At 34.8% G+C, this 20,694-nt stretch overlaps 1 protein-coding gene across 1 annotated transcript in view; it reads left to right on the top strand.

Moving 5' to 3' along the window:
- Positions 1-17,377, top strand: part of LOC106458176 — a 65,962-nt gene extending 48,585 nt beyond the window's left edge. The window contains exons 3-5 of the mRNA XM_022384313.1: positions 7,445-9,611; positions 12,342-12,492; positions 16,151-17,377. Coding sequence (XP_022240021.1) covers positions 7,445-9,611; positions 12,342-12,492; positions 16,151-16,225 — 2,393 coding nt within the window. The 3' untranslated portion in view covers positions 16,226-17,377. The remainder of the gene's footprint in view (positions 1-7,444; positions 9,612-12,341; positions 12,493-16,150) is intronic.
- The last annotated feature ends 3,317 nt before the right edge of the window (positions 17,378-20,694 follow it).

Below are 20,694 nucleotides of genomic sequence, written 5' to 3'. Positions count from 1 at the left end.
CTGCTGTTACCTGAAATAATAGCCCCCCCCCCAGTGGCACAGCGGTATGTCAGCGGGCTTACAACGCTAGAATCCGGGTTTCGATACCCGTGGTGGGCAGAGCACAGATAGCCCATTGTGTAGCTTTGTGCTTAATTACAAACAAAACCTGAAATAATATACACTATGGCGGTGCTTGGATTGTTTCTTTCTTTGGCTGCTGCACTACAATGGGTTTCCGGTTTCAAATATATTTTTTGGGAGGATTGACAAATGGACTTATGCATGAGAAATAAAACTTGATTAATCATTCAGACAGTTCGAATGTTCTACACTTACTTTGTAGAATCTTCAGAAGTAAATGCAGCTATAGGCTGAATATTCATTTCTTCTTGTGTGTACCATTACAAGAAACCTTTTACACTGATTTAAGTAGATATCTTGCACTGATTTAAGTAGATATTTTGTCTACGAAACTTTATTAGCAGTACCATAGGAAAAGAAACAAAATTAGCCGTGCTGTGAAGTGATTATAAAGATATCTTGTCACCAAGTATGAACGCTAGATAACTCAGTAACTAGGGTTACGAGGACTTGATTTTTCCTTTTTTTTTATTCAATATCACTCTACTATGTTTGTTTACAATTTTAATTATGTGACTCGGGTTTTCTTCGATTAAGTTAGAAAAGCTAAACTCGTGTCCACGAAAACCCAAAATCTAGTGATTAATTAAGAATATCAAAGCTTATGGTTATAATCTACGTGACTACGCCTACTAACCAAACTTGTAATGCATGTTTATAGAAAGCAAAGCATCTTTTATTTTGCCATAAGTAACTGCAAAGTTATTTTATTGTACGACAATGCTCCTACGCCTACATTGAAAAGCCAGTATAAAATCCAACTATACGGCAGTACTCCTATAGGTGGGATCCACATATTGCATCATGAGTAACTTCATGTTTGCCTGTTACAGCAAACAGTGTAAAAACCTGATCGAGTAAGATTGGGCGAAATTATTTATTTCCTATGGAAAATACACATAGGATATCTTAGCAATATTATAGTGGGACTAATTTCAATACAGATGGTAATTTTAACTTTTTTTCTATGTGACTCGTATGTTATTAGGGACCCTGTAACTAACAAAGTCATGAACCCATAAGTAGTTCTTTACATAAATCCTTTAAAAATGTGCTTATAATCCAGAAGGGAACCACTTTGGATCCCACCTGTAAATCTAGGGTTAAAATATTTCTGTTCATCATGTATTACAAGTGCTTAGGTTTACTAAGCCTTAGAGAAAAAGAGAGTAACAGTAGCCATCAACACTGTTAATTGAAATTTGTTACGGGGGTACATTTTAAAATTTTAAAGTAAGTAACGCCAGTCATTTGCTTAACTAAGCGTAAATTCAGAACAGAAGTACCTCGTGACTCTATTTAACTTGGCCGACCAATCAGGTGAGCTTGTGTTGTATTTTGTTCCGGTACACCATCTGGCCTAACAAACCACCTTACTTGTTTCGTATCGCTTCGGGATTCTCAGAAGGTTATATTGTGCTGGATACGCCCTTTTGATCTAGGTATACATTAAATAATACATAGAAAGATATAAATGCATATATCCTCGAATTTAAGTTGGTTGTAGAAATATTTTGTCACCAAGCATAGGGTAAGTTTTATTAACATACATCAAGCATAGGGTAAGTTTTATTAACATACACCAAGCATAGGGTAAGTTTTATTAACATACACCAAGCATAGGGTAAGTTTTATTAACATACATCAAGCATAGGGTAAGTTTAATTAACATACATTAGAACTAACGCTGCTAATTTTCCATTCGTACATTGTGCCATATATATTGATATCTCTCTTTCATTCTGAACGTGTATATATGCCTAAGTGTGAATATGTATACTTATTATGTATACCCTTGTATATTGATATAGATAATATTTTAACGAAAGAACAACAACTGCAAAGAAGCGGTAATAATTAGCACAACAAACAGCAAAGAGAATGTTTATTCAATTTCGTATATCAACAAAGATTTTTCAAATTATATTAGATACGGAGCTTACAAAAGGAGTAAATAAGCTGAAAGCTATGATGAATAAGAAATGTTTCACTTATAGGTGTAGCGAATGCTAACAGTAGTTCTGTAGGCTTATCAAAGTTCAACAAATACATATTTTATTTATTTGTCTATCTATATATGTATATGTTGATAATTACTCTTTTTCTTCCCATGTATTGTGCTGGATTATTATCCCACAATATTGCTATTCATGTTAGTCAGAAATCAATATTATCAGCTATGGCTGCTAATCAGAACAGAGTGACTTTCGTTAGGCGTGTAAGAAAGAAAGTGGCATTATACAGATGACATGACATATTATCACCCGGTATACTCCAGCACTGGAAAGCTGTTGAATTTAGATTGTCCCAAAATCAAATGTTTATCACTAGTTTATGTCAGAATTTTTTATATGAGTGTATCAATAAGACGAATCAGATAGAGATTGTTTTCTTGTTTTATTAATCAGCAGGTTAGGTTTATCATATCGTATATTCTTAAAAAGCCACGATGATAATTAATCAAATATCTGTCGTTCAAACAGCATTTTTATTGATATGATTTCACTGAAGCGTCTTGTTTACATTCCATTTCGGTGTATGTCATTGTGTTAGTTTCGTTCGTGATATGAATATTCAGTCTATAGATAAATCGCAGAACAAGAAAGCTGGTAAGTGGGGCGTTTTCAGAATACACTCCTTCCTTCTACAAATAAGTGTATCTTGGTAAAAAGTGGCCATAATATAATCTCTCCTTCAAATAAGTGTATCTTGTTAAAAAGTGGCCTTAATACAATCTCTCCTTTAAATAAGTGTATCTTGGTAAACAGTGGCCATAATATAATCTCTCCTTCAAATAAGTGTATCTTGTTATAAAGTGCTCAGATCTTCTGGCTATTGTCCAATTTACAAAGTAAACACTTTATGAAACAAAGATATATTAAATGTTTGATTATTTTTGGGAATATTGTTCTTTGATCTACGATAAAATAACAATGAAGTAACCTTGGGAACAGAGATTTTGTTGGTGCTCTTTAACAATACCTTTACGATACTTAATGTTTAAGTTTGTTTGTTTGTTTGGAATTAAGCGCAAAGCTACACAATGGGCTATCTGTGCTCTGCCCATTAAAGGTTTAAGACAGAAATTCTTTAACTTGTCGGTATTTATTTCGTTATAAATAATCAGATTACAGATCATAATAACCTTGAAACTATCGTCTCTGTTTTAGGGTGTGCTGTAATACATTCACTGAATTCTTACCTGTTGTTTGTTTGTTTTTAACTTTGAGCTTGTTTAAAACAGTTTCAGGGCATCGTTCAGAAGGTAATTAGACCGTTTTTCAACATTACATTTATCACGAATCAGGTTTTATAAACAAAACTTCAAACATTCAAGAATCGTTACTGGTATGAAAATTGGCTCAGCTTGTGACAATGTTGCTCTAATGTACGATTAGCTTGACTACGTGGGAATTAAGAGAAATTAAAACTCTTGTTTGTGATATTCAGGTTTCTTAAAACAAATGCCACTGACAGTTGTTAAAATTGTTCCCAGTCCTACAGTCACATCGTGAAACATCTTAACTACTGAGTCTGTAATGTTTTAAAAGTATTCTAAAAAATAGTCTGTCTGTTTCTTTGTGTTCTTTTTTAAACTAGAGCTATTTTATGTTCTTCTTCAGTGCTCATTTTTACAGTCGAAGTATTCAAGTGAACGGGTTCAAAGTTGAAAGGTTTCGACGTTCCCAAACAAACTTCTTTGATTAATCCTAACATAAATTGAAAGCATACAAAATTAACATTCGGTAAATTCACGATGCTCGTGTTATTATTATTTTTTAACCAAAGTTAACTTTACTAGTTAATTCGTGAATTAGAGATAATAGGCACATTTGACCTTTGACTTCTGACATCAAGATAACAACGATCTTTCGGCTCAACGATATTGGATGACCTCTGATCGAAAGATGGAAGTACCTTGTAAATGAGGATTCTTAAATGACGTTCTCATACAGTCCTAACAAGCTTTAAACCAATGATTATTGGTTGGTTTCTTCCCAACATTAAGGATAACATTCAATGTAGCTACCCCTTTCCCAGTGGCACTTCGTAAGTCTAAAGGTTTATAACGCTTAAAACCGGGTTTCAGTACTCGTGGTTGGCACAGCACAGATAGCCCATTATGTTGCTTTGTGCTTAACTACAAAATAAACAAACAGAATAGCGACATTGACAATAATTTTGTTTGTTGCTTTATGCCTATTAAGTTAAAACTTATAAGGGTTCATGACCCTAGCAATTTTCAAGGCAAAAAATGTTTTTCTACGGTTGCTCGTGAAGTAAGAACATTCAAGTATTATTACAATTTTACCTCCTGGCGGCGTTGTTACTTATTAAGGACAAAGCCACCGCGAGTGTCGAAACTTAATGCGTTATAAGCCCTCATATATATACCTCTGAGTCATCAGAGGGGTGAGGGTGTTGTTATTTAATGTTTTCCTGGTAATTTCACATGCGGATATAAAAAGAAAATTATACATAAATACATTTTGTTTCTTGACTTTCGGGCAAAGCTACCCAAGGGACATCTGCGTTAGCTGGCTTTAAATGTGAAGTGATAGACTAGAGGGAAGACTGCTATTCTACACCACCCACTGCCAGCTCTTGGGTTACGCTCTACCAATGAACAGAAGGATTGACCGTCACATGATAACACCCTCACGACTGAAAGGGCGAGCATGTTCATGGACTGGTTTCGATCCCGCGATCCAACCACCAGGCCAAGCGACGCCTGTTCGGTTCTGTAGTAAATTATGACGATGTTCAAGTTGTCATTGGCAGCTCTGGCAGTAAGGATGAAAAACAAACAATGAATTATTAACTATTAATATTTAATATTAATTTGTTGCCCCCAGTGGTACAGTGGTATGTCTGCGAACTTACAACGCTAGAAACTGGGTTTCGATACCCGTAGTGGGCAGAGCATAGATATCCCATTGTGTAGCTTTGTGCATAACTTCAAACAATCAATTAATTTGTTTTACTAATTTTTATTTAAAGTAGAATGTCGTGATGCTAATCAGTTTATTTCTTGCAAATTCACCCCCTCTCCCCAAAAGAAAAACATACTGCTAGTTTACCTGATAATGTTAAGAATTAAGAACCCTCTCTAGCTTCTTTAATTGAAAACTTATTATTTCGTTGTTCGAGAAATCGGGATATAGATAGTAGGTTTTGATGGCAAGCGAGCAAGATCACAGGACTCAATTGGATTAAAAGACCTTTTGTTTTTGCATTCATATGGTATACTTATTTGCTGGTAAACCATCTTTCAGTGGGTCTAAGAGTAAGTAAATAAGATACAAATACTTACAACCAGAAATAAATTGTTCAAGGGTTTGTACTTTTACATTTACCTGTGCCAGGCGTGACCTAGTGTGTCCAGATTACGAATCTGTGAATCCCAGGTTCGCGTCCCATTATCGCAGAAAAAATATTCCGCACTTTGGGATCGTGGGTGCATTATAAGAGTGACGCTCAAATCCCATCATTCAATTAGAGTAGCCTATGAGTTCACATGTAGTGCTGTTGATTAGCTAACTTTCCTCTAGCCTATCAGGTCAAAGTTGGAGACTGTTGTGAGCAAAAAAGACCCTTTTTAGTTTTTCGCAAAACTTCTGACATAAAAAATAAAACTTCTCGGACAGATTTAGTGAATTTTACAGTAATCAAAGAGTATATCTCTTCACCGGATTACTGATATGTTGAATCTAGTTGAAACGTATATGATATGAATCTGTTACATATCAGAAAGAAAAGTTGTATTACTTAAATTTAAATTTTAAAACAGGTCGTTCTGAAAAGAAAATTGTGCTCAAGTGAAACCACAGCGCATTGAGGACCGAGATTATATCAGAAATAGGTTTAGAATAGGTTTATGTAGATAAGCGTGTCCGATTACATGCAAACCTTTAAGGTACAATAAAAAAAAGCAGAAAAAAAGAGGTACTTAACTTGTGAAGTTTGTTTGTTTGGTTTAGAGTAAAGCCATGTTGAGGTATCTCTTGTGTCAAACGCAGGGAATCGAACCCGGATTTTAACTTTGTAAATCCGTAAGTGCGCTATAAAAGTGACGATCAAATCTCACTATTCGATTTAAGTAGCTCTCTAACGGATCAGTTAAAAATTAAAGACAAACTAAACCTCCTTATGAATAAAGTAATAACAGAAATAAAAAAAAATCAACTGCAGCTTAATAAATTCTGTAAACATGAAGAACTGGTTGAAACAGCTATAAGTTAAAGGGGATTATGTTATGCGGTCAACGTTTCGGCGACTGACTTTTTATAACTGAATTTTGTTTTTGTAATCTACCACGTGTTTTCGTATAATTGTTATTTCAAGTCATTTAGACAGTGCAAAAATTATATTATTATTCTTGTATTTGTTTAACATTTTAGAATTATCCAGAAAGTTGAAAAGAATGCAAAAATAAACTTTCATGAATTTTGATTCAAGGTTTTGTTTTTCTCTCTGAATATTTTCAATACTTTCAATTGGAGAAACTTAACTACTTTTTGTCGGATTGACTCCATAGGTAAACTACATATGGTTCTCGATTTATCATTAAGTTATGTTCTACTCTGTCTTTTCTTTAAGAGTATTGGTTAAATTGTTTGATATACATATATAAATACATAATATTCATTTTATTGCTTTTCATTTGTTATTTAAGAAGGAACAGCATTTCAATTTAGCTAATGTTTAGTTCTGACCTATAAAGTGAGCGTGCTTTGTTGAACAGGTAACGACTTACGCGTTAATATTAATACGAAACTAGTATGCTTCCAGAACACATAATGGTAGTTTGACCACTTCAGGCTCACCTGTCATCTATTTAGAAATAGTGTCATTCATTTCACCATCAGTTTAAATTTCTCACTTAAAGGTCAAAGGTACAATAAGTGTTACGAAAGCATGTGTTTATAAATCACGTTTTGATATTCAATTATAGGGTTTTTTTTTTGTAAATCGTCTAAGTATTTATTTCATGTTTGATTTGCTTATATATGTCTGAGCGTATTGCAGCACAACTAAACAAGTATTTGGCTTAGAAGTTTCAATATTGTTTATAGTTTAGCAGAACAATATAGTTTAATTTATTTAAGGTCATAAACTATATTTAAGAGAAAAAGAAGCAACAGAAAGGTATACTTAGCTTTGTAAGTGAGCGCATTGACTTCACTGAACCTTACTGCAATCAAAATTTAATGATATGACAAATAAGTAATAGCATCTGAAACTGTAGGGATGTTGAGCTAAAATGCGATACATTTAAAAGTTTTAAATGTATTTTCTTTTTCGCTTTTCCAACCAACAGATTCGAACTCCATCATTCAAAACAAACAGAAGACCATAAAATATTGGGAAAGACTGACGATGGCTCAGCAAACTTTTGATGGTTCGAAAGAAGTTTCTCCTATCCACTCACGAACGGAGATTAATAACTCAAACTTGGTCTGCAAAGAAAGATTGGCCATTCAGAACGAACACCCTAAATATAATACTACGTCACAATTAAACATTTCTCAGAAGGAACCCACTCTTCTCGACCTAAACAATTATTGTAATGATTCATTAAATATAACCGTAAATACTTTTTCTGGTATAGAGAACACCATCGCACTGGACAGCCTTGAAATTGAGCACGAACGAATACGAAAAAGTGGTAAGTCACTGACCCGACTACTTGACAATTCTCAAGATTCTTCGTTGCGGAGCGATCTTTTCACAGAAAGACTATCGGATGGAAGTGTTGGTGAAGTAGAAGATCGTTTTCCGAGTACCTATGTTAATATTGGTCACCGAAATATCTACGAAAACAAAACATTTGAGCCAACATTTTACATACAAACAACTGCACAGTCTTTCAAAATGGAGACAAATTTTATTGAGCGAGAAATTCGACTCCAGAAGGAGAAGAAAGATATGCTTGCTAAAGAAAGACATAACATTTTTCCGAATGCTATAAATCAAGTGTCTACAAGTGATAACCCCTCGACAATAGTAGATAAAATTCAGGTACCTCAGCATCCAATGGAAAGACTATCATCTTCTCCTCCATCCGTGCACCAAAAGACGCAAAATCTTTATATTAGTTACAACATCAATTCGAGGATTGCCATGGAGATTCAGGAACTCAAAGAACGGGAGAATGAACTTAGACAACTGCGAGGTCAAGCCCAGCCACCTCTTGTCAATGAAACCTCGCTAAACAATGAAAATAATGACATTAATCTTGGAAATACCCAGTCTGAACATTCTGTAAAGTATGAAAGCTTATTTGATGATAATCTATGTTCTGAACGTCAGTCGTCAATTACAAGCTCTATCCAGCCTGAACATAATGTCACTTCAGCGATATCATTGAATGATTTACATGGTGGTCAACACCACGATTTGGAATCTGCTTTCACTTATAGGTGGAAAGAGAACATAAAAGTGCGTCCACTTTCAGACCAGGAGAATGTGGAAACAGGGCATTATTGTAAAGCATCAAATGAAACCCCAGTAGAAAGAGAAATCCGTTTAGCTAAAGAAAGAGAAGATGCTTTAAGGAAAGAGCGAGGTTGGTTAACTCCGATGGCATCAGAAGGTAAAGTATGGAAACCTCATTCTCAAAGTTCTGTCTCAAGCAGCGTGCCAAGATTAACATCATTTACATCTTCTATGTTTAGTGGCAACACTCAGAAAATGCTTGCCTCATCTAGAATCCAGAAGGAAATAGATGAACAGACACAGCGTGAGATGGCGCTTCGAGCTGATGGTCACATTCAAACAATATCTCAAGAAAGAACTGATTCTAAGGTTGCCCGGTTAGGTGAGGGTGATATCACCATTCAAGAAGAAGTAGTTTCAGAAACTATAGAACCACAAAAACATGATGATATAATTCTATTTTCAACCCAACAGAATGAAGCTCCATCAACACATGTATTATCAACTCAGTCGCGTAATATGTGTTCTGATGATTCTTTGCGACAAATACCAACCCAGATTCATGGCGTAGGAATGGACAATGCTCCATCACCAGCTAAATTAACTTCTGTCACGAATGGTTATACTTATGATAAGGAACCCAGAAATCCTCCTTCCCCTCCTAACTCTATGAGCTCTTCTAATACCATCTCCCTGCCAGGACGAAGGTTCATTCAGAATCCAACAGGAAATAGAGGAATCAGTATGCACAAATTCATTGCTAGTCGAGGAAGGGAAATTCGTGCTTTTTCGAGCTTAAAAAGTCCCTCAACCAGCAAACTCCCGAATTGCAAAGAAAGCCTCGCACATCCTTTTCCCATTAGAAGTTCTTCAGTTGTACAGCCAATAAAACACACAAACGAGCATTTCAACACCTTGCCTCCTATGGTTATAAGTAAGGACAATAAGGAAGAAAAACCACCTATGCTGAATAGAAAGTCTCTTCCATCTGCGGAATCAAAGATTCAAGAGGAATTAAAGGAGCTAAAAGATCGTGAGGAGGAGTTGAGGTAAGAAATAAGGCTTGTACTTCTCTTCTAAGAGCAGACATCTTAAATCAAATTAAAAACTAGTATAAGCGAATTGGAAGTTATATACCAATATTTCTGTTGGCTACTCTAAAGGTTCTCATTGAAAATTTGCATTTAAAATTATATATTTGCATTTCACGAACACATTTATTGGTTGTTATTTTCGAGTCATTATACCAAAATTGTCGTTGGCTACTGTAAGGGTTCTCGTTATACTTTTACCCTTAAATTACGTAATTGCATTTCAAGAACATTTATTGTTTGTTTTTCTTGTTTTTATTTGAGGTTTTGGGATATTTAAAACTTTTATCTACTTGAAATTGCAAGATCTTTCAAAATAAACCATTACATGTACAGGTCACCAATAAATAGTGTTTTCATTCAATATTATATTTTCCTTTTATCTGGTTCGTAAGTTATTGCGCGTGTTCTGTTTTAAGTATTTTTGTAAATGTGAAATTTTCAATACAGGAGGTACTACTTCAGTCTAGTAAACTTCAAGTGATTTGCGATTTTCTCATTTCGAATTGAGTTTTTTTTTATCCAAATAGCATTTCACTTTAAACAATTAAAGATTCTGAAATACAATATATAACGGAGCATAAAGATAAGGTAAAAAGATTAGGTTAAAAAAGTAGATGGTCATTAGGCTGCTTCTGTTTATGTTTATTTCTCTTGTGTTTTTCTCTGATTTCCATCATTTTGGGTCCACTTCATCCAGATAAAGCATACCTTCGACCATCCACTCCCGCTTTACGTTTTCCTTCTTCAGACGTACTTTGCTTTCGATGTTTAGGTAATATTTAATTTTCTAAGAAGTAGTAATTAAACAAATTATGTTGTAATCACTTTACGGGGGTTAAAAAGGGAAATTATCCTTGCGCACTTTATCTTTCAGAAGACGTTTGACTCCAAGCAGCTTCAATAGGTTTTTGACCATTCTTTTCACATCGACCTCTACTATGTCTGTTGTTTTCCAACCGACCTGATGACCTCTGGTATTGGGGAAAAGGGTTCGTCGGTTCTGGATACGGCATAGGTAGTGTGGTTGGTTGACATATGATTACATATTCTCTTTTATCTTCAGTCATATGTTTTTAGAATTCATTGTTTGATAAACCGTTTGAAATCTCCCATAAGATATCTTTCCCTAATTAAAAGTAACATAATAAGACTGTTTCCGCAATTTGAAAGCGATATTGGCAAATATTTCCTTTAGCATTATAAATGATGGATGTAACCTAAACTTGTGGAGATTGGCATCTATATTGTTTTAGATGTTTCATTAAATGGGTTACCACATTCAAGTTGTTAAAACCCAAGACCTACACATGGCTACGTCCTTCGGAACTTAACAATATTTAAATTTTATATTAGTGAAAACTGTGGCTTCTGAAGCGAAATTGGCCTTTTAGAAAGCCCATTTTTCGTTGTAAAAGGGCTCTTTCTCAACTAATTGCTACAATGTTGTTTGAAATGAGGCACTTGTTTTTGGAAAAATAGCTTTTTGTAATATGTTTTATCGTTGAACAAAACATAAGCGAAAGAATAGGTGCAGCATTACGTAATTTTACTTGAAATTTAATTGTGTTCACGTTTATTCGGAGAACTTATGGCTTATTACTGAAAGCGCAACCTGTAGAGCAATATTATTATAAATAACAAACAAGAAAGCGTAGAAAAGTGTGCCAAGTTAAGTAATGGATATAGTCATTCAAACAGTTTCAATATAGTTTAAGGAATGATAAACTAGTTTTCTGTATTTAGTATACCTGCCACATCAGGTTTAGGGCTTTTCTTTGTTATACTTTTCTTGTTGTTTTACTATAGGAATATGTTAAAACAAGAAGAACAAGTTCGTATCTAATCTGAGAATAATAAGTGCTTCTTTCTTAGCATCTGTGCCACTCTTTCTTCTAGTAGCTTTCTAAATGGTAATTTATATATTTGAAACCTATAGTTATGTTTGGCATTGTAGTGTTTTATGAGACGTACTCAATTCGTTCAGCGTAAGCGTACTAAAAAGTTGGGGATTATCGAGGAAACTAACCTATATATTTCTTTTGGACTAAGAAGTAATACACACACGCCATAATTATAATACTCGTTTTTCCATCTGCATTTTCCATTACTGTATAAAAGGCTTTTCAATTGTTTGCAATATATGAGATTTTGTTGTTTTTGCTTTATTTCTTTGTAAATGCAATATTCTCGATCGAAACATGTTTTAATAATAGCTTAATCTTATGTTTTCAGGACCTATTGGATTCATTTTTAGAGATTATTTTAATTGGGTTGTGTTTTGTGACACACCCAAATCGAAACATAACAAGTGATTAGTTTTATCTCACAACTTACACCGCCATTTATACAAACACAGAATAAACATTTTATAGAATTTATAGAGTGCTAATATTACTCAAAGCTGCTGTATTCTCACTTCATCAACTATAGTGTCTTCTATTGTAAAGCTCTTTTATTTAGGAGTTAGCTTGCATGTGTTTGGTCAAAGAACTAAGCTACAAATAACAAAACCCTGATCATATATTTTTAATATTTTATTCATTATGTCCGATTAATTCCATCCTTTATATTTTCTTTAACACCCATTTATCTGAGCGAACTTCGTAAAAATGTTACTGATCCAATGTGGTTTGTTTTTTACTAATCTTCAAAGTATTTGAATCTCTTTGAATTCTGGCCTTTCAGACTTCAGAGGGCGCACCTTCTTGGCAGTTCTCAGCCCAATCTCCACAAATTAGAGGACGACGACCAGCTGGAACCATTTGATCAAGAGAGGTCAAATAGCAACCCTGACCTATCCGAAAATGGTGTTTTGGAGAGTCCTGTAGATCCAATAGTACGTTCGTATAACTTGTTTGTTTGTTTTTTGAATTTCGCGCAAAGCTACACGAGGGCTATCTGCGCTAGCCGTCCCTAATTTAGCAGTGTAAAAGTAGAGGGAAGGCAGCTAGTCATCACCATCCACCGCCAACTCTTGGGCTACTCTTTTACCAACGAATAGTGGGATTGACCGTCACATTATAACGCCCCCCACGGCTGAAAGGGCGAGCAGATTACGAGTCGAGTGCCTAACCACCTGGCCATGCTGGGCCTCGTATAACTTATTTTAAGCTACCGAATAAAGCGTCTGGTACAACATTGCTTTAAATACGTGAAAGTCGTCATGTTGAATTATATATTTCACTCATAAGTATTTAGGATTATTAATGTAGTTTCCTCCCGTTGACGCTGTGGATGGTTGACCTCTCCAGGAATAAGAAAACTAGCCTGAATGACAGTAAAGTTAGTTCAAATTTAAAATAATAATAATAAATTAATAAATGGTGTTAAATATTAAAAATATAAAAACAATAATTATTATTATTAATCTTTACCATAATAATCTGATCATTGAATAATTTAATAAAATTGATAAATATTGCAATTAATTTTACTTAATGTAGTTCACACCATAATAGTTCTTGTTCGTGAAACTGACGATATAAGTAAAACCTAGACCACTAATATTTTGTCTGTCTTATCGCAACCAGCCTAAGTAGCACTGGTATTGAACGAAAGGCCTCGTCGGCACTGACTATGGCAGACGTAGTGTGGTTGACATATTGTAACATATTCTTCTTTACTTTCACTCATAAGTACTTAGAGTTACTAATGTAGTTTTCTCCCGTTGACGCTGTGATTGCTGGACCCGCTCCAGGAACAAGATGACTAGCATGCTGGCTCGCCAGTTCTTCTGAATGATAGTAAAGTTGATTCAAATACAAATAATATATAAATAATTGGTGCTAGTTATATAAATAATAATTGTACTATATTATTAATCCTTACCCTAAAGTACTCCGGTTGGTCAGCAGTAAGTTGACGGACTTACAATGCTAAAATCCGGGACTCGATTCCCCGCGGTGTACATAGCGCAAATAACCCACTGTGGCTTTGTGCAAAACAAACAAACTTACACTAATCTGATAAGTAAATGACATAATATACTTGGTATTAGTTATAATTAACTTACTTAATGCAGTTTACATCGTACGGGAAGTTGCTTAAGGTAGTTGATATAATTAACACCTAGATCACTACTATGCCTGTCTTATCCCAGTCGACATGATGAGCACTGGTATTGGACAAAAGGCCTCGTTGGCACAGAATACAGCAGATGTGGTTGACATATTATTTGCATTTATTCATGGGATATTAAAGTATATAGATTTTTCGAAATTTTTCCTAATCACTATAGTTATATATTAACACAATCGTAACAAGGTTCAGTTTTCCACTTTGTTTTACATTCTTCTTGGTTTGTTTTTTGAATTTCGCGCAAAGTTACACGAGGGCTATCTGCGCTAGCCGTCCCTAATTTAGTAGTGTAAGACTAGAGGGAAGGCAGAGGAAAGGCAGCTAGTCATCACCACCCACCGCCAACTCTTGGGCTACTCTTTTACCAACGAATAGTGGGATTGACCGTCACATTATAACGCCCCCACGGCTGAAAGGGCGAGCATGTTTGGTGTGATGGGGATTCGAACCCGCGACCCGCAGATTGCGAGTCGAGCGCCCTAACCACCTGGCCATGCCGGGCCATTCTTCTTGGAAACAATCCTTGTGTGGTAGCTAGTAAGACGTGAAAGTGACAGTTTACATGTTACGCGATTTTGTTTAACCAGCAGACTTAACATTCAGCGTCTGCGTGTTTGTTTGTGTATTGCGCGCTCCCCACCGCAGGGAATCAAACACCGGATTTTTTAGTTTTAAGTCCGTAAGCCTACCACTGTTCCGCCTGAGAACATGGCCGTGTGTTTGTTTTAAAATGAAAACTGAAACCCCCCATTAAACTTTGAAACTATCGACTGAAAACATTGTGTTTATCGTTTGTTTTAAAATGAAAACTGAAACTTCCCATTAAACTTTTGGAACACGTTACGAAATAGTGACAGTGAAATAAAATCATAAGCTTCAGTATATAAAGATGCTCTTGGCTTTTCTGGTAAAATGAATTATTTTAATATCATTATGAGATAGAGGCTGAACATAGAATTTATCCAAAACAAAAGCTCTACGGTGCAATATATCTAGATAAAATATTTCTAATCGTCAACTTACCGACTTTTTTTTTAATATTGGAGAGTTTCTGTTTCATTTCGGATATTCGCACACAGCTGCTCGAGGGCTATCTGTGCTAGTCGTCCCTAATTTCTTATGATAGACCAGCGGGAAATAAGGCAGGTAGTCAACAGCACCCACCGCCACTGTTAGACTACTCTAATCAAGTAGAGGGATTTGACCGTCACCTTTATAACAGACCTACGATACGATGATTTATTTTTTCGGTAACGAGACGCAAGTGCTGGTTTGTTTGTTTCATTGAGCTTCGCGCAAAGTTACTCGAGGGTTATCTGCGCTAACTGTCCCTAATTTTGAAGTGATAGATTAGAGGTAGGGCAGCTAGTCAACACCACACATGCAAACTCTTCGGTTACTCTTTACCAACGAAAAATGGGATTTCCTGCCATATCATAACGCCATGATCGATGAAAAGGGCGAATATTTTCACTGAAGGGATTCGGACCTGCGACCAGCACACTGCATGTCGAGAGCCCTAACCACGAGACCGTGCTAAGCCCTGCGAGTGATCATATTTAGAAATGTGTATGTCCGTTATACCAATCAATAGCATGAACAAACTAAACAAAAACTGTAAAATCACCCATTTTCTATCTAAATAAATATAAAACCCTAGGAAAAACTACTGAAATTAGTTAAATACAATGTTGAGGGTACTTTTGTTTACATTTTTAAGTGACTCATATGGTATTAGGAATCAGTAATCAACAATCTGTGCATGAATAGTTTAAAAACACGTGTTTAGAAATCCACTTGTGTCCAGACCCTATCGATAATTTAGGGCTAATAAATCCAAGTATTTTTTAAATTGTTACTTTATACTTTAAGTTGTGGAATAATTACTTGAAATTTAAGCTCAAACATCATTGGAATTATCACCCCTGTTTCAGCATATCTTGTACATAAAAACACTGCAGATGGTGTGATCGTGTATGTACGTTGTAGTTATCATTTCCGGAGTTAACCTATATTATTGAATTGATAGTTAATAAATTTAAAGTGAACTCGTAAAAGTAGTAGAATTGAGCCATTTACAATAAAACTACCCTGAAAACTCGGTTCCTTTAGATGAATAAATAAACTTCTTATTTGCAATCTATCTTACCATATCCCCCCTCACACACACACACACACCAGTAGCTCATCGGAAAATCTGCAGGTCCATATGTTCCAAATGCATATTTCCCTAGGAATATAGCTAAATATTATAAAAATGAATAAAAGTTAAACATGATATAACACCAATACTGTTTAATCCATGTAGACGAATCGTACAGGAAATTATCTTATTCTCAATGTTCAGTGTATTGTACAAAACTAAAATCTATGCGAAACTTATTTCTTGGTAATGAACGCATATATTTCTTTTTCAGCCTTCGATTTTCAGTGGCCAAAGAAGACGAAGTTTGCTCATCGCCCAATGGGAACAGAAGATTCAGGAAGCCTAGGTTAGGTCTTGAAGGTCATTGAACTCAGCTTGAACTCCCTCTATCGCTTAAAAGTTACAATATTACTTTTTGCAAAAGAACTGACGTGCTGAGTGAGTATCACAAGAGCCAACAACGATATTTATATGTGTGTGTTCTAGCTATCTGTAAATGAGCATGGGACTTAAGAGCTGCGATTTCTTCATTCTGTGTTGTTGTTTTTCTTTTTTAGATTTAGACAGTGGAGACAATGCTGGAATCTTAATAATATCATGCTAACTTTGGTTTTTTTCTAATGAAGTATGCTAAGTATGAAAATAAAAAAGTTATTATATGGCTTGTAATTTTCTATGTACACGATCTAAATGAAATCAGTGAGCCACATCTTTCACAGCTTTGGAGCACAACATCTGAATAAAATCACTGAAGTACATCATTCAACAGATTGGGAGTACACCAACTGAATGGCATCAGTGAGCTACATCCTTCAATAGACCAGAAATGTATCATATGCGAACTACAACATTTAATCGATTTGTAGTACACCATTTGCATGAAATGAGTGAACTACATCTTTTAGTCGCTTGTATGTACATCATCTAAATGAAATAATTGAACCACATCCTTCAAAGGATTGGTAGTACACTAAAGAAATGAAATCATTGAAGAGTGCCCTTCAATAGATCTGGAGTACACAATTGCATGCGATCAGTAAACGACATTCTTCAATATATTTGGAGTATACCATCTGAATGACATTAGCGAACCTACATCCTTCAATTGATTGGAAGTATACACCATCTGCACGAAGTCGGTGAACTACATCCTACAAGAGCTTGTGAGTACACCATCTGAATGTAATCAGTGAATAGCATCCTTCAATAGAATAGGAACACAATATCTTCATGAAATCAGTGAATACATCTTTCAATAGAATAGGAGTACACCATCTGAATTAAATCAATTAACTACATCCTCTAATAAATTGGAAGCACATCATTTGAGTGAAATCAGTGAGCTACATCCTTCAATAGATTGAGAATGAAATTTATTTCTAATTGGAGAAGACTGTCGTACCTTGATTATCGTTTCGTCTTTTTTGTGCACCAAGCTGCATCAAAAACTTTATTTTAAAATATCTAGGACTACTACGTTATTTCTTGTTTTCCAAAAAAAAAAGAGAAATAAATTAATTAGCAGATTGAAAAACTATCAGTTTCTTTGTGAGACATATTCGGATCATGGCTGGAATACATTTCACCCATTTAAAGTACCAAGTATAGTTATCCTAGACACTTTGTTTCCCATTTAAACATCCCTGTTCGGAATAAAGATTTGCCAACAACATACTTATGATTGAACTGTTTAACAATTCGATTGACAGAAGTCGTATAGAATATTCACATGTGATTAATTTTCTGTGATGTGTTCATTCAAACCTGAATCATTTCGACAATAAAGAGGTAAGGCATTAAAATCAAAACTACACACATTTTCAAAAAGGTAGTTTAATAGCAAGGTCCAGAAACAAATAGCCATAACTGCCTGACAGGAATATGTCTATGTGTGTACATATATATTTATATACACACTAAATTTTCCCCTGTTTGATTGCACTTCACTTGGAAAATCCAATGAGTCAAAAGTGTTTTGTTTTTATAGTTTCTTTGATTTGTAAAACAACTTATACTCATCACGAAAGCACGCACTTAGTGGCTTCTGTATGCGATTTTTGGTGTTATTTTAGGACGTATATAAATATTTTAACATTTGAAGTATTGCTTATTGTTCTTTTCTGTATATTCAGGCGAGTACAGACATATAAGGTTTATTATTTTATTTTTGATTTTTAACATTGTAACTTTTCCGTGCTCTAAGTCCATCTTTGGTTCCCTCTTCTTTATTATATCACTAGCGAAAGTACCCGGCTTCGCTCGGGATATTAGATTGATACATTCTAGATGACTGTGTTATAGATAATCATAGATGCTACTCTACGTCACCTTAACTAAACTATATATAAGCCAGTGTGGGTCACGTCATGTTTGATTTTAAACTTAACTCGTTACTGAATTAAGGTATTTTCTGTTATATCACCAACGTTTTTAATAAAAAACAAACCTCTTTAATCAATAAACACTCTAAATTAAGAAATAAACAAATATTTTTCGAGTTTTGTTGTTTATACATTTCATTTCATATTTTCATCACATAGACTAACAACAATATTAGCATATACTTTTGTTGGTAAGCGACATAAAAGCCATTGTTAAAACACGTTGTTACCAAAACGCACTGGCTTTTCTATATATTAGAGGTTGTTATATATGGAACCACTTCTTTTCTATGTACTTTTTTGCTAGCTTGCCTCATTTAAAAGATGCGCACGCACGTGGATAAGATAAGTAATAATACCAAAGTGCACATCCTCAGGGTCTACTTAGTATGGTTGTAGAAACTCAGGTTTCTAGGTTCTTTGTTCTTGGAGCTATGGTGGTCACACATTCACAGACACGCATGTGCGTGTCTGTCTGTCTATCTGGTTTTCTATTTGTAATATAAGGAACCAATTTTTTTTTCCATGTGGTTTTTCGCTGGCTTGCCTCATTAAAAAGATGCATATGCACGCAAGTAGATAAGTAATAATACCCAAGTGTAAACCCTAAGAGTCCACTTAGTATAGGTGCAAAATTTCAGGTTTATAGGTTCTTTCTTCTTGGAGCTATGGCGGTCACATTTCTTTTCTATGCGGTTCTTCGCATAAAAAGATGTGCACGCGCATGCGCGCACGCACGAAGATGAGTAATAATACCCAGGTGCACATCTTTAGGGTCCACTTAGTATGGGTGTAAAATTTTAGGTTTCTTGGTTCTTTGCTCTTGGCGCTATGGCGGTCACACAGACATGCCCTTTTATTATTATAGATAAGATGTAGGACCCACGTGACTATATATAGTAAATAAGTAACCGCATGACTACATAAGTAGCCACGTGACTATATACGTAGAGTAAATAAATAGCCACATTTCTCTTAATAAAGTAAATCTTACTTAGAACGACATCAGTACTTTCTGTATAAAAGACAGTTCTTTAATTTGTATTTCGATACTATAAACATTCTGGTTTCAGAATTTCTTTTCTTCTCATTGTATGATCATTATTTAAAAAAAAATACAATTCATTAGAATACTTAAAATTTCACAATTAACTGAAGCTCCAGTTGTCATTCAATATTTCAATTTTGTATATTACGAGATAATGAACGTAGTGTAACTTCAACTGGTATCTAAGATATTGAATGGCCCTTCTGTAGGAAAAAGCAATTAGTATTTGTCGTTATGAAATTTTATTACTCGAAAATAGCTTTGAATAGGGATTATAAGAGGAGCTAATAGTGTAATGTAACGTGAAAGCTTGATTACAGCATTTCTCTTCGTCGATGCTACAAAAAGGGATATGAAGAAATGATTCAACGTTTGATTTCATGTTAATAATAGCTGTTAATTTTAAGGAATCAGGTTTGTTAATATCGATATTGAAAGCAGTATATTTGTTGTAATATCTTGAATTGAGGAAGTTTGAAGTAAAATATTAAATACTTTAATAAAATGTTGTTATTCCACACTAGTCTGGACAATGTTTCATATTTTAAAGAAAACTAATATTACACTTTAGTTACAGAAGAGTTTAATCAGGTACTTTTAGTACTACGTTTACACAAAGTAAGTGAAGATACTACTGACATTTGGCAAAGTGTGGCCCAGTGCTTAGTTTGCCTCGATTGTGAATTCTAGAATTCTTGTTTCGCGTCTCGTTGCTGTAAAAATTCGGTCCTCGTTAAATCCTCATAATTCAGGTCAGATAGAGAAGCTCAAGAGTTGTCGATAAATATCGTTGACTCTTTGCCTTTCTTCTGGTCTGCCAATCCAATGTTGGGGACAGCTATACTCAGATAATCCTGCACGTAACTTTGCGTGAAAATTATTATACAAACAAACAAACTAATGAAAGAACAAGTATTACAAAGGAAAACTGTTTTGTAATATGAATTTTCTCAAACCTTAATGTTTACCATCTTATTACTGTATCTCAGTATGTGGTATTTACGACTGACGAAACCATGGAGTGTGTTATTTTTTTAAATGGAAGAGCGATTAGCATTGGAGGTACCAATAATAAAAATTTACTTGTGCTAAAGCACACTAAAATAGGTTTGCGTAATCAAAAACCTATTTTTTAAAATGCAAAAAGAAAAAAAATAAAGTTTCCAGAAGCCAGAAGTATGATGTACAAGACATCAGTAACAGACAAGAATGTCTCCTGGTCTGAAAAAAGGGAAGTAAAATTTCAATGTATTCCGCTACTGGTTGGCCCTCTAGTGGCAGAGCGGCATGTCTGTAGACTTACAACGCTAGAATCCGGGTTTTGATACCCGTGGTGGGCAGAGCACAGATAACCCATTGTGTTGCTTTGTGCTTAATTAAAAACAA

Source organism: Limulus polyphemus, unplaced genomic scaffold, assembly GCF_000517525.1.
Source record: "Limulus polyphemus unplaced genomic scaffold, Limulus_polyphemus-2.1.2 Scaffold425, whole genome shotgun sequence".
Classification (NCBI taxonomy): domain Eukaryota; kingdom Metazoa; phylum Arthropoda; class Merostomata; order Xiphosura; family Limulidae; genus Limulus; species Limulus polyphemus.
Note: the sequence above shows the minus strand (reverse complement) of the source record. Positions and strands in the feature narration are given on the sequence as shown.